A 12,313-nucleotide genomic window follows, 5' to 3' on the forward strand; every position below is an offset into this window, starting at 1 on the left:
AACACCATTTTTTTTTAATAAATAATGGCATTTAATCGAAATTTCGGACCGAAATCCGAAATTGATTTCGGTCGAAATTTAAAACCTTGGTCTCGACTACTCAATTGCATGAGGATTAAAGCATATGATTCGAGCATGTAATTTGGACCAAAGATAGAACAGCATATGATCTAACAGTAACATCAAACAAGAGCAACCCATCAGGAAAACCTGAAGTGGATGAAATTGAAAAAATGGTTAGAGAATAATTGTTCTACCTGCGTTAGTTACCAAATCCTCATCATTGAGACTAATGGGCTACTCGATTAAGATTTAGGCATAGAGATTACCTATCTTTTGATCCCTATCTTCATGGAGAATTCATTTCATCTGGTCAATGTCGGGGAAAGAGGTGCAGTTGTTTCACTCTGCATCCAATTCGCTCACTTTAGGAAGAGCAGACAGAAAGAGGAGGCCTTAGCTCTATCTGCTACTTCCTCTTCCCAAGGGATCAAAAATGAAATTTGATTATATATATATATAACAAGATTCAAATCAAAACTTGAAAAATCAACATACATTGATTACTAGAGGATAAAGCGACACACGAAAACAGAGTCACTGATAACATAAATCTAGAAATAGCATGAAAACGCACATTCACAGCTCCTAGCAGCATACCGGAGAAATTAAACATCAGAAATGTACCCAACATCTGCGGCTGAGTTGAGTAAAAACAAAAGCCGCAAGATCACTACTAGTTTGCCGCAACATCTGTATAGGCAAGCTGAAGGAAGAACAAAAGCTAAATACAGACAACATATACCCTACAGGATTTGAACAACCTGCTCATAAGAGGCTATCTGTTCTCGCAGGCAGCCTCCTGAAGAAGTTAAGAGGCACTGAAGGAAGCTTATAGCGGAACCTGGGATGCCTCAAAACATAAAAACCTGTGAGGAGGGCCACCACTTGAAATGGAGTAATATAGAGAACAATGGCGGCAATCAAACAGAAAGTCACAAAGAGGGCCGTTGCTCTCGGGTCTCGCCAGCTCAGTAGAGACTGCACCCTCTCCCCCTGTGTTGCCAAGTCACCAACAACAGTCTGTATCCTTCCTGCAACACTTCTCAAGCGATCGTATCTCATCCTCACCATATCTGCTGGTCGAGAAGTTGGAAAAGTATCAAACTCTTCATCCAATTCATCAGGATGAACTCTATCTGCATGGGAAAGGTGAGTATCCATATGGGAAGGCTGTCTCGGCCTCCATCGGTAGTACCAGATCCCAATCAAGAATAGGTAGAGAAAAATCGTTGGTAGTATCAGCTCCGGGTATACAACCAGAATTATTAGAAGGACGTGAATCAGAACCGTCGTCAAAGGGTTCTTCCAATTGCATATCTGATCAAACCATTTCCCAATTGCGATCAAACCACTCAAGACACCCATAATCCTGAAAAAATTAGCCTTGCTTCTTCGCATACTCCACATATGAGAATCCACATCCAACATATACTCAACCACCTCTTTCCGCAGAGGTGGCTCAGCTCGGCTCAACCTCATTGAGACTATTTGAGTTGCCTGGTGTCTCAAGTGATCAAGCTGCATGACAGATAATGGATGAAGGTAATGCATTTTCGGAAGCAACGGTTGCGAGTAGATATGCAGCATATTAACCAAAGACGAACAAGTAAACCTAACAGCCAGCTGAATCTCCCCCATCTTCTTCAATCCGGAAGGATGCAAAACCAGAAGTGGATAGAAATGCGTATAAACTCGATCAGTTTCAAGGGTCGAAAGCCGAATTCTCACCTTCCCAATCCTGGAGTCCTTCGTTCCTGCTGCCTTATCACCATGTAAATGACAGTTATCGAATACCCCAATTGTAATAACAGTACATGGATCATAAACCTCCCAAGTATATTGTTCATTCCATTTTGGAATAGAACTATCTATAATCGTCCTTGTTCGAACCCATTTCTGCCCATATTTTGCAACACAATAGGCATCTGTGGTCCCCCGCCCATCCTTCGTCTTCATCGGCAACAACCCTTGAGCGGTCAAAATCCCCAGTTCCAAAACCCCAATGCTTGGCTTCCACAACGGCTTTGCAGTTGGCCGAAGATCACTACTGTAATGAGTTGACTCGTCCAGAACATGATACCCACCATCCAAGCAGATCCTCAAATGAATCCTACTAGCAAACTTTGTCTCCTTTTTCTTCTCACCATCTACAATCACATGCTTCTCAAGATTAAACCACCTAGTATTCACGGCCTTATAGTCCAACCTCCGCTCCACATTTTGCAAATGAATCACACACTTCCCCAATACCTCATCCTTATTGGGACCAACTCTGTCTTCCACACTCAAAATCAAGTGCTCCTCAAATGGTTCTGCTGCCACGAATATCAAATCCTCATTCCACATGGGGTTGATGGTCCTACTCTGAGAAATCTTAGTTTTCAAGCCCTGATTTCCAATCATGCCCTTAACATAAACTTCTGGGTACCTGCCCTTATCACTAGGTTGAAGGTCCTGAGCTTCAATAACATTAACCCTAACATACCAAAGCTTAGGAGAGAGATATACCTTCGACCTTATATTTGCAAGGCCTTCGCCGTGAACCCCGGCTGCATCCAAGTGACATGCATCTGGAAATGCTTCATCTGCTTGGGTGCCCATCCAGACAGCTAACATGAGCTCCCCTCTAACCTTATCACCCTTTCGATCTTCCAATCTATGCCACTGCGGCGCTAACGGACTATCAGGGGGCACGCGTTTAGGAACTTCATTGATATCAAAAGCAACCCTACCCATGAAGTCATCTTTCAATAAATCCTTATCCTTCACCATCACCTCAATTACTGAAGACTGGATTCGTTCTTTCGGGAATGCAAAGACCTGGTTCCATTCAGGGTTCGTCTTCTTTTCAAAATGGCGGGTCGTTCCCTTGTAATTCCCAAGCTTGACTTCCACATAAGGATCGCAGCTTCCAGTGACATCTTTCGCAGGGAGATCTTTTGCTTTTACAACTCGAACATAGAGATAATGCATTTGCTCAACAAGGTCATAGGTTGTGGTGAGCTTATCACCAGCAATCCCACCCCCACCGAGGTGGGGTGAGGTCTCCTTCAATCGGTAGTCTTCTGGAGGGAGAGGTCGCTGCATTTTCGTGTATGGGAGGGAGATAGAGAACACGAAAATCTAAAATGGAGTTGCAGAAACAGATGAGCGTTGGAAATCTAAAATGAAGTCGCAGAAACAGAGGAGCGTTGAAGGACCAATGGAGGTTTAAAAGTCAAAAATTTCCAAATCCGGGATCACGATTTAAAGAGCCTGTAGAACTTTACACCCTCGAAAAATCTTCTAGTGTTTTTTTTTTTTTTTTCCTATGGATTTTTCTATGGTTTTTCTTCTTTGGGGGAGAGTTGGGGAACACCAAAAATCTAAAATGAAGATGTAGAAACAGAGGAACGTTGAAGGAGCAATGGAGGTTTAAAATTCAAATTTTCCAAAACCCTAAATTTCGGGATTACAATTATGAGCCGTTATTACTTCAAACCCTAGAAAAATCTGGCATCCCTGAAGATTCGGGAATGACAAAAATCAGACGGATGACATGGAAAATGTAAACCCTAGAAAATCTCCAGAGGAAGCAACAAACGGAAAATCCCCTACACTTCAAACCTAGAATCCAGAAAAATCTCAGGTTTTGAATAGAGAATCAAAGCAGAGAGAGAAAGAAAAAAAAAACAGTTCTACTCAATCTTTGAGATCTAAAACCGCTAAAACCTTAACGAAAATCACAAGTACGAACTTGAAACCCTAATAAATCTGTAAGGCAAACTAACTGGAAGGTAAGCAAAAGGAGAAACCTCATGCAGAATCAGAACCGTACACTTGGAGATCTCTCCAAACGCTCCGACGATCACTGAAATAGAAAGAACCGCACAGATCAGAAACAAAACCCTAACTATATTAAAATAAAATACACAGTCGAATGGTTTGGAAAAGGAAAAATAAGAAAGAGAAAAAACCATACATTCTCACAAACCTTTTTAGTAAAAGAGAAACATCAAACTAAGAACTTCCTGAGATCCAAACGCCGAACAGTCTCTGAAATCGAAATGAAACTAGTAAGATCCAAAATAGAAACACTACATCTTTAAAATACAGAAGATAAAATCTCGAGAAAAGGAAAATCTAAGTACGTTTTTTCACTGTTTTACAGAGAAAGCAGAAAATAGTGCGAAAATCAGTTTCTAAAACAGTACCATAGATAGGCTATCCAGATCTTCACCATGCTGCAATGGAAATTCGGGAATTTTTTTTTTTTCCTCGTCTGTAAAAGGAGAAGAAAATAAATAAAAAACGGAAAAGGGCGCAGAGCTTTTAAGATCTGAGAATCTTCACAGAACCTAAAAACCCTTCTTTTACTATTTTTACAGTGAACCCGAGGCGTGCGTGTGAGGACTGTGGTCGTGGGACTCCGCACGTGTGAGGACCGTTGTCCAAATAAATAACCCCTTCTCGCAATTCGCAAATGCCAAAATCTCGGCCTGTAAAATCCAAGACGTTGCGGTACGAGAAAAGATATATTCGCCTCTCTTTTTTTTATTTGAGACACTCCTCTCCATTGTAGTTACGACTACCCTATTACACAATAGGGGGCTGTACCAAGTCGGAACCATTTTATTTTATTTTATTTTAACAAGGGTGTCCTTCAGTTTATCATTCCTCCGATAATAAAGGTAGCATTACCCTCTCACCTTCACTCTCTTTATTGAATACGAAAAGACGTGAATCGTATGTGGTATTGGGGGGATGGAAATGGACTCGATTGAGAGGCAGAGATTTTCTCATGATTAATATTGCCTTTATTGGTGAAGGGAAATATTTTAGAGATGGGCCATGATTTTTTCACCCCCACCTAAGGATGTCAATTTTGGCTCGGGCTCGGAAGCTCGCTCAAGCTCGGCTCGAATCCTTAACGAGCCGGCTCCCCAGGCTCGTTAAGCTTAACGAGCCGAGCCTGATTTAGGCTCGGCTCGGCTCGTTAAGAATTTAATATATTTAAATATATATATTATATATTAATATATACACTAAAAGGGTTGTCAAGGGGGAGGCAAAATATGTCACTTCATTTTAGGAACCCCATTTGTTACTTGGACCACCCCCCGTAGTGTTAAAAAAGTAGTGAAATTACACTATATAGGGCTGTCCAGGGAAGATGAGGGGTGTGAACTTAATATAATCCAAGCTCGGTAAGGCTCACGAGCCTGACCGAGCCGAGCCGAGCTTTTGAGCTTAACGAGCCGAGCTTTTGAGCTTAACGAGCCGAGCCGAGCCTGGCCAAGCTCGGCTCGGCTCGTTTACACCCCCCACCCCACGTGCCGCACTACATGATAATGCACGCCCCTTTTAACGTGATTTTGATGTCAAAAAGCGTTAAAAGTCCGCCCACAATTTACGTTAATAATAGGGTGCAATATCCTACAGGGGCGAAAAAATCATCTCCCTTCAGAGATTTGTACATTATTTATGAATAAGAGTAATATAATGAAGGGTAAAATAAGTTAGAGAAATTTTTATGTAGGGGGATTCTAGACTTCTAGTAGTTTTCCCTTTTTAAAATGCAAAAGATATAGCTTAGGAGGAATGTCGAGGTGGAGCGTGACCTCAATGTAATACAGTGGTGCCCCCAGCTACAAGATACTGGTCATTGGATTAATGATCCTCGAATCACCAACTATGTCTAGGAGCATTGATCCAATGGCTAGGATTATTTAATTAGTCTAATTTTTAGATGCATTGATCCAATGGCCAGGATTATTTAATCGGTCTAATTTTAAAATGCATTGATTTTTTTTTAGTGGGTTAAGATGCAGGCCTAGATTATCAAATGAGAAAAGTATAGAATGCGGACCGATGTTTAGTGAAAATACGGATTGCGGGCACCTTTTAAAACAAAAACAAAAAAAAGGGCTAAACTTCAAAATCGGGTTGTCAAAAGACCCTGATACCCTTCTGACATCGAAAGAGTCTTTTTCATTACTGCCTCTTAAATTGGCTCGATTCACGAGGCATCTTTTGGTTCATTTAAATTTGTATTTGAACCGAGAGAACCTTGGGTTCGTTTCTATCTTGGCCGTCGAAAATAACTAGAGACGGATGGATCTTGACACGTGTTGGAAAACTTTTTGGAACCCCGCCGTTATTGTACTTTTTGGAACACTGACGTTATCTTTTGTCACTTATCTTTTTGCTTGGAACGGTAGACGTTATTTTTTCTCACTTATCTTTTCAACACGTGTCAGGCATCCATCCGTCTCTAGGTATTTCCAACGGCCAAGATAGAAATAATGGGTACGTCGGCAGAAAATAATGGGTACGCCGATGGAAATAATTGTTACAGAGAGGGAAATAATGGGTACGCCGGCGGAAATAATGGGTACGCCGATGGAAATAATGTTTATAGAAAGGGGAATAATGGGTACGCCGGCAGAAATAATGGTTACAGAGAAGGGAATAATAGTTACAGAGAGGGGTATTATTAGAAGACGCCACCGTTTCATACTGATGTCCACATGTCATGGATCCGACCGTCTATTCATAGAAAGATTTCAATCCAAACCAAACCGACTATGTATAGAGCCGGTAGCATTTCAAAAAGTTTTTCAACTCGTGTCAGGCATCCATCCATCTATAGGTATTTCCGACGGCCAAGATAGAAACGAACCCAAGGTTCTGTGACTTCTGTCGGTTCAAATACCAGACGAACCAAAAGAACCTCCTGAAACACGCCAATAATTAAAAAGTAGGCTAAATGACGTTTTTGTTGATGTCAGAAGGGTATCAGGTCTTTTTCTAACCCGATTTTGAAGATTAGCTTAAAAAGTGCCCACAATCCGTATTTTCACTAAACATCGGCCCACAATTCCCTACTTTTCTTTTATCAAATACTTTTAGCTGTCCTCATCTTTTGTTTTCTTCTTTTTCGGGGAATCATTCCAATTTTTCTACTTCTTGGAAGGGCAGTTTTGGTAATCGGCGCCGAAGGAAATTGTACATTGTAGACCGCAATTTCTCCGCAAAAACTCGTGAGATATAACCTGAAGCCTTAAGCCCGAAATATTTCTGATATATTATTGCCGGTTTCTCGCGCTATAGAAGATGTACGGACTCTACCGTGAGATCCAGCTGTACTTTTAAAATTGTGGGCCCCAGGTATCTATTAATAATTAGAAAAAGGTAAAGGTAAAAGTTATGTAAAATAAATACGGCGCAGCGTTTGACACGTGTCCGTTTAGAGAGTGTAAAAGGGATTTACTTTAGCACGGCTGTGATACTGGAAACCCCTCAAATTTTCATGTTGTTGTGAAGTCGCCCGAGTTCGAAGATCCAATCATCCAGACCATTCATTTGTGGGGCCAATGCAGATAGGGTATGCTCCTAAAATCATCTCCGTAAGATAACTTTAATCCTCCGATCCTTAGAGACCATCACTCTACAGATTGGAGGGTTAGGATTATCCTAAGGAGATAATTTTCGGAGATAATTTTCGGGGCATAACAAGTTTATGTTGCCCGGGCCTGGCAAATGAATGGTTTGGATCTTCAACAAGGTGGCCCTACAGCATTGTTTGAAAAATGGGAGTCGCTACGTCCATTGCAAAAGGCCTTTCGCGGCTGGTCTGTCACATGTTAGACCAGCCACCTCGTGAATGATAACAACAGGACGCTAGCAAATCCATTAAAAAATATGTGCTACTATGTGAGACATGGTATAAAAACTCGATCAGCGTCTACCATCTGTAGTTTATCGAGCTCGTTCGTCTCTAAGGTGGGCTGGCCATAAAAAAAACCTACCTAGTCCTGTAGTCCATGATCCTAAATGCTTAACTACAGTAGTGAAAAACGATCAAGTGTCCACATTTAACAAGGAAAGCTCCTCCAAAGAAATGGATATATTTGTGGCATGGTAGGCCGGGAAAGATAAATTGATTTATATCATGGAAGAAAGTGGTGTCAATAGTTGTATTATTAAAGCTAAATTGCAATTTTCTACAGAGAAATGCTAGTATCCTTCACCTAACTAACTTTCTCACCCTTCCTCCATACCCAATTTACATGTGACATAAAGGCGTGATGATCCGAGAGTCAGATCTGACTATTTGACATTTGCTGCATGTAGGAAGAACAATGACCCTACGACGGGATCAATGGTAGGGGTCCCATAGATCTTTTGGAACATCACGAGGCGATCCACACAGTCTTGATCTAATTACGAACGGACGAGATCTAATTCCGAACGAACATCCCATGCGTAGGATAAAAGGATTACAGAATTATGTGAAGAACAACAACTCAGGCAAATAGTCATTGTGAAGATCAATCCTAACTATCAATTTTTGGGTCCTGATGCTCTTTATTTTAGATTTGGACAGCCGATGTGAATCCAAGGGGTACCCTAAACAAGGGTTGATGAATCAAGGGCCCAGAATCGTCAAAAGTTTTCAAAAGGAGAAATGAGTAGGCAGTGGGCTTTTTGCCATTTGGTATGAGTATGTTTGGTGAGAAGTCAATCTTCTGTTCTCTCAAATCTCCTCCTACTTCCATACCCTTTCCCTTTTGCTTTGAAGAAATGTATACTTCATTTGCAATTTACATCGATTCTCTTCTACACATTTAACTTTAATTAATGGTACAAAGAAACTTCATTTAAAAGGTGGGCAGATGAAGACCCTCGTGCAAATGTTTAGGTGGCCCGAAGTTTATTTAAACTCATATAAATGTGATGTCTCTTTTAACTATTAAATATCTTCCAAATGTGAATTCTTTTACATTTATGGGGTATTTAATGGCCATAGAGTAGGATAATTTGCAAAGATAATTGCGAGCTTGCAACATAGACAATAGAAACTGGCAACCAACCTTCTAGCATCCTCATCAAATGCTTCTCCAAATTCTATCCTCGACCTATTGCGCCTGTTTGACACAAGGATATCTTTATCCTCGATGGCTATCTCACCAGTTGTGAATCCACCCTCACTTGTTGTAAAACCATTTTAAATGTAAAGAGAGAAAAATGTTTTGAGCAATGCTAGGGAAACCGAGAGTACCACCCAAAAGGGCGCCGAGTAAATGGTTTCTCGCTACAATAGGAACCCAAGTGACGTGTGCCGGGATTTAGGAAAATTTACAAAAGCGGTTTTTTTTTTGTGCACACATGTCATATTCTCATTGCAGGTCCCTTGCTTGGTGGTAATTTCATCGGACATGCGCCTTTTTTGGGTGAAGTTTTTCGTTTCCTTATTTTAAGCTGCCCGGCCAAATAAGAAAATGCTTATACTATAAGATCTCCACGATAAACATGAAAACCAATTTCATGGGAAAGTCATCCAATAGGAAAGACTTCAAGAAAGGTAAGCTGTCAAGGACTCCAAATCTATAAAAGAGACCCTCACCCTTCACCCTCAAATGTACACATATTCTTTCACCCCGTAGTCATGCTCAATCTCTCTTTCTCAATGAATTAGGCTTACTCATATAATGTTTGATGCGGGTTTCTGACTTCAGCGTTGGAGAGTGCTCATGAAGTCCACACTCTGGGGCCGTCTAACGCTGTGTTCTTTCTGCGTAGGCCATCCTAAGTATCCGAGTTCATCTACAGAGCTCGCCCGAGGCAAAGGTAAGGATTCGAAGTCCACACTCCGGGGTCCTATAACGTCGTGTTCTTTGGGCGTAACTCATCCTAAGTATCCGATTTCTTCTACAGTGCTAACATTATACCAGAGAAGTTTTTTAGGGGTTTTTTGCAAAAGAAGTCTGCTACTTTGCTCTTTTTTTTTGCAAAAGAGTCTCTCTCTCTCTCTCTAAAGGTAAAAAGATTTATTAATAAGAATAGGACTGAGCAGTCTAACATAGATAAACCTAGATAATCAAGGGAGAAGCAAATAGAAAGCACATCAGTGAGACAGAGCATAAAGGATTAAAAGGGCACCGAAATCTTAAGGTGGGAGGAAATCAAAATGCTCCAAAAGAGTCCAACTGGACTCAAACAAAAACAGTCTTCTAGTAAAAGACCAAAATTTCCTTACATGTGAAAAGACGAAAACTTCCTTGAAAAACATACCAGAAATGACGGCGACAATCTCTGATATATTCTGATAGGATCCACCAACTCAACCCGAACCCATTCAATGGGTGGAGCCCACCATTTACCTCATGTTTTTTTATAGGTCCCATGATCTCCACCATTGGGGCCCACCATTTTGCTCATTACTTTACACCCATGAATAACGTGTGGCCAAGACTGCTAGTATATGCAGAAATGATACTCACACACCCTATCAACATATCACTGAGCATCATGAACCTTTTTGGTCTTGTAATTTTTGTCTTTCACATGTAAGGGCATTTTGGTCTTTTAGTAGTAAAAACCAAAAACAAAAAATCTACCATGGCTGTTTTGATGACAAATTAACGGATTTGAAAAATTCACTCAAATGTGATGACAATATTTGTAAATTGTCAAACAAGAGGACTATTTTTGCAAATAAACCAGAGTAGAAGACTGATTTTCATTAAATGTGCTTCATGGATTACATCCCAATTTGTGTATTACAAACAAACAAAAATTAAGTAAATCAAAAAATGTATAGCCGGATTCATGTATTACATCAACTTTTTCTTATACAACCACTTGTCTTCTAAAAAAGTGAGTGAAGCAATCCATGCATTATCTCTAGAACTCACCCTAAAATACAAATTGTTTAAACTCTAAACAAGATAAATCAGAAATAGAGGAATGAAAAATAGTGCAAAACCCTAAAAAAAAAGAAAAAACAAAACCTAAATACGAAGATATAGATGGTAAGAACACAGCATTCAAGTTTTCAAGATTTGCCAGCAATAATGGTGGCTAAATAAGGAGGAAGATGACTAGCAGGGTGAAAAATCGAAAAGGTGATAATGGAAAAGTAAAAGAAGAGGGAAGAAGGAAAAAAACAAGGTCAAAACGTGTTGTAAATGCCAAAGGGCATTTTCGTTCAGCTTTTACTGACAAGACTTCTTTTGTCCCTCGTTGATAATTTTTGAAAAGCATGGGTCCTGTTGATAATTTTGCCTAATGTTTGTCCCCCATTGGTAATTGTTCCAATAGAAAAATAGCAATAGGGGTGGGTCCGGGTGTAGTAGGCTCCCAAACTCCTATCGACCAGACTAAGAGCTCCAATGTGGAGACTTCTTGTATTCTTTAGCAGGGGGGTGAAGTGACTTTGAACAAGGGATAAAGGTGATGGTGAAGAGTCCTGTGGATATTTCAATGTACCAAAGATAAGTCCTCAGTCACAAGGAGGCCTTGCGACAATCTAGTGAGACCCAAATGTGGATATTTCAATGTACCAAAGACAGGTCCTCAGTGACAAGGAGGCCTTATGTCAATCAAGTGAGACCTAAAGCCAATAGCTTTTGATTGCTTGCTGGGGCATGGCAATAGCAAGAGTGAAAACCGACATGGGTGCCAATATCAACATAAGAGACCGCAGATAGCCGCTCCCTAATATATATAATATAAAAAACCAAAGACATACAGCAGCAGGACCATGGGAAAACCTAGCATAAATAAAATAGCCATCTCTAATTCTTTCATCTTATATTCTTATTCCCAGCAAGATATGACAAGAAAATCAGACCACTTCATCGTCTGTTAATGTTCAACAGTAAACCCGGATTGAAATCCGGGGCACTGTTTTACAAACCTCAACAAAACCAGAGGCCCCATCCTCATGATCTTTTTGTCTGATTCACACAATTTAATAAGGATTATTGTAAAATTCAGATTTTCACTCATTTCTAGATGCGTTCATTAATGGTATAATGTGCTTAAATAAGGACTTCCAGATACACATGGAGAAACACAAAGATAAGATATGAGAAAAGGTTATCTTAATCTATTTTAACTGCTAGCCTAGTCTCACCAAACTACCCAATACACCAAATCTAACTCACAATATCCAACAGTTAGATTCTGCCATATCTTCTCTGCCATATCTTCTCTAACAAACCTTAACAATTAAAGTATGATTACAGCATGTTTGGTGGACACAACATAAACAGCATATGATATAACAGTAACACCAAACAAGAACAACTCACCAGAAAACCCAGAAGTGGATGAAATTAAAAAACTGATTTGAAATGAATTGTACCTGTGTTAATTATTAATTCTTGATCATTGAGATTTATGGGAGATTCGGATTAAGATTTATGGATAGAGACTACCTATCTTTAATCCCCCATCTTCACAGATAATTCAATCTCATCGG

At 40.1% G+C, this 12,313-nt stretch overlaps 1 protein-coding gene across 1 annotated transcript; it reads right to left on the bottom strand.

Annotated features, from left to right (window-relative positions):
* Positions 1-541: 541 nt before the first annotated feature.
* Positions 542-4,411, bottom strand: LOC143845873 (FT-interacting protein 7-like). Its single transcript, XM_077354282.1, has 3 exons — positions 4,257-4,411; positions 4,037-4,098; positions 542-3,913 (listed from the first exon to the last, which is right to left on the bottom strand). Exon 3 carries the CDS (start codon positions 3,148-3,150, stop codon positions 829-831), a length of 2,322 nt encoding a protein of 773 aa, XP_077210397.1. The 5' UTR covers positions 3,151-3,913; positions 4,037-4,098; positions 4,257-4,411; the 3' UTR covers positions 542-828.
* Between the last annotated feature and the right edge of the window lie 7,902 nt (positions 4,412-12,313).

Source organism: Tasmannia lanceolata, unplaced genomic scaffold (genome assembly GCF_043159265.1).
Source record: "Tasmannia lanceolata isolate RefF3 unplaced genomic scaffold, GAP_Taslan_0.1 ptg000015l, whole genome shotgun sequence".
In the NCBI taxonomy this organism is placed as follows: domain Eukaryota; kingdom Viridiplantae; phylum Streptophyta; class Magnoliopsida; order Canellales; family Winteraceae; genus Tasmannia; species Tasmannia lanceolata.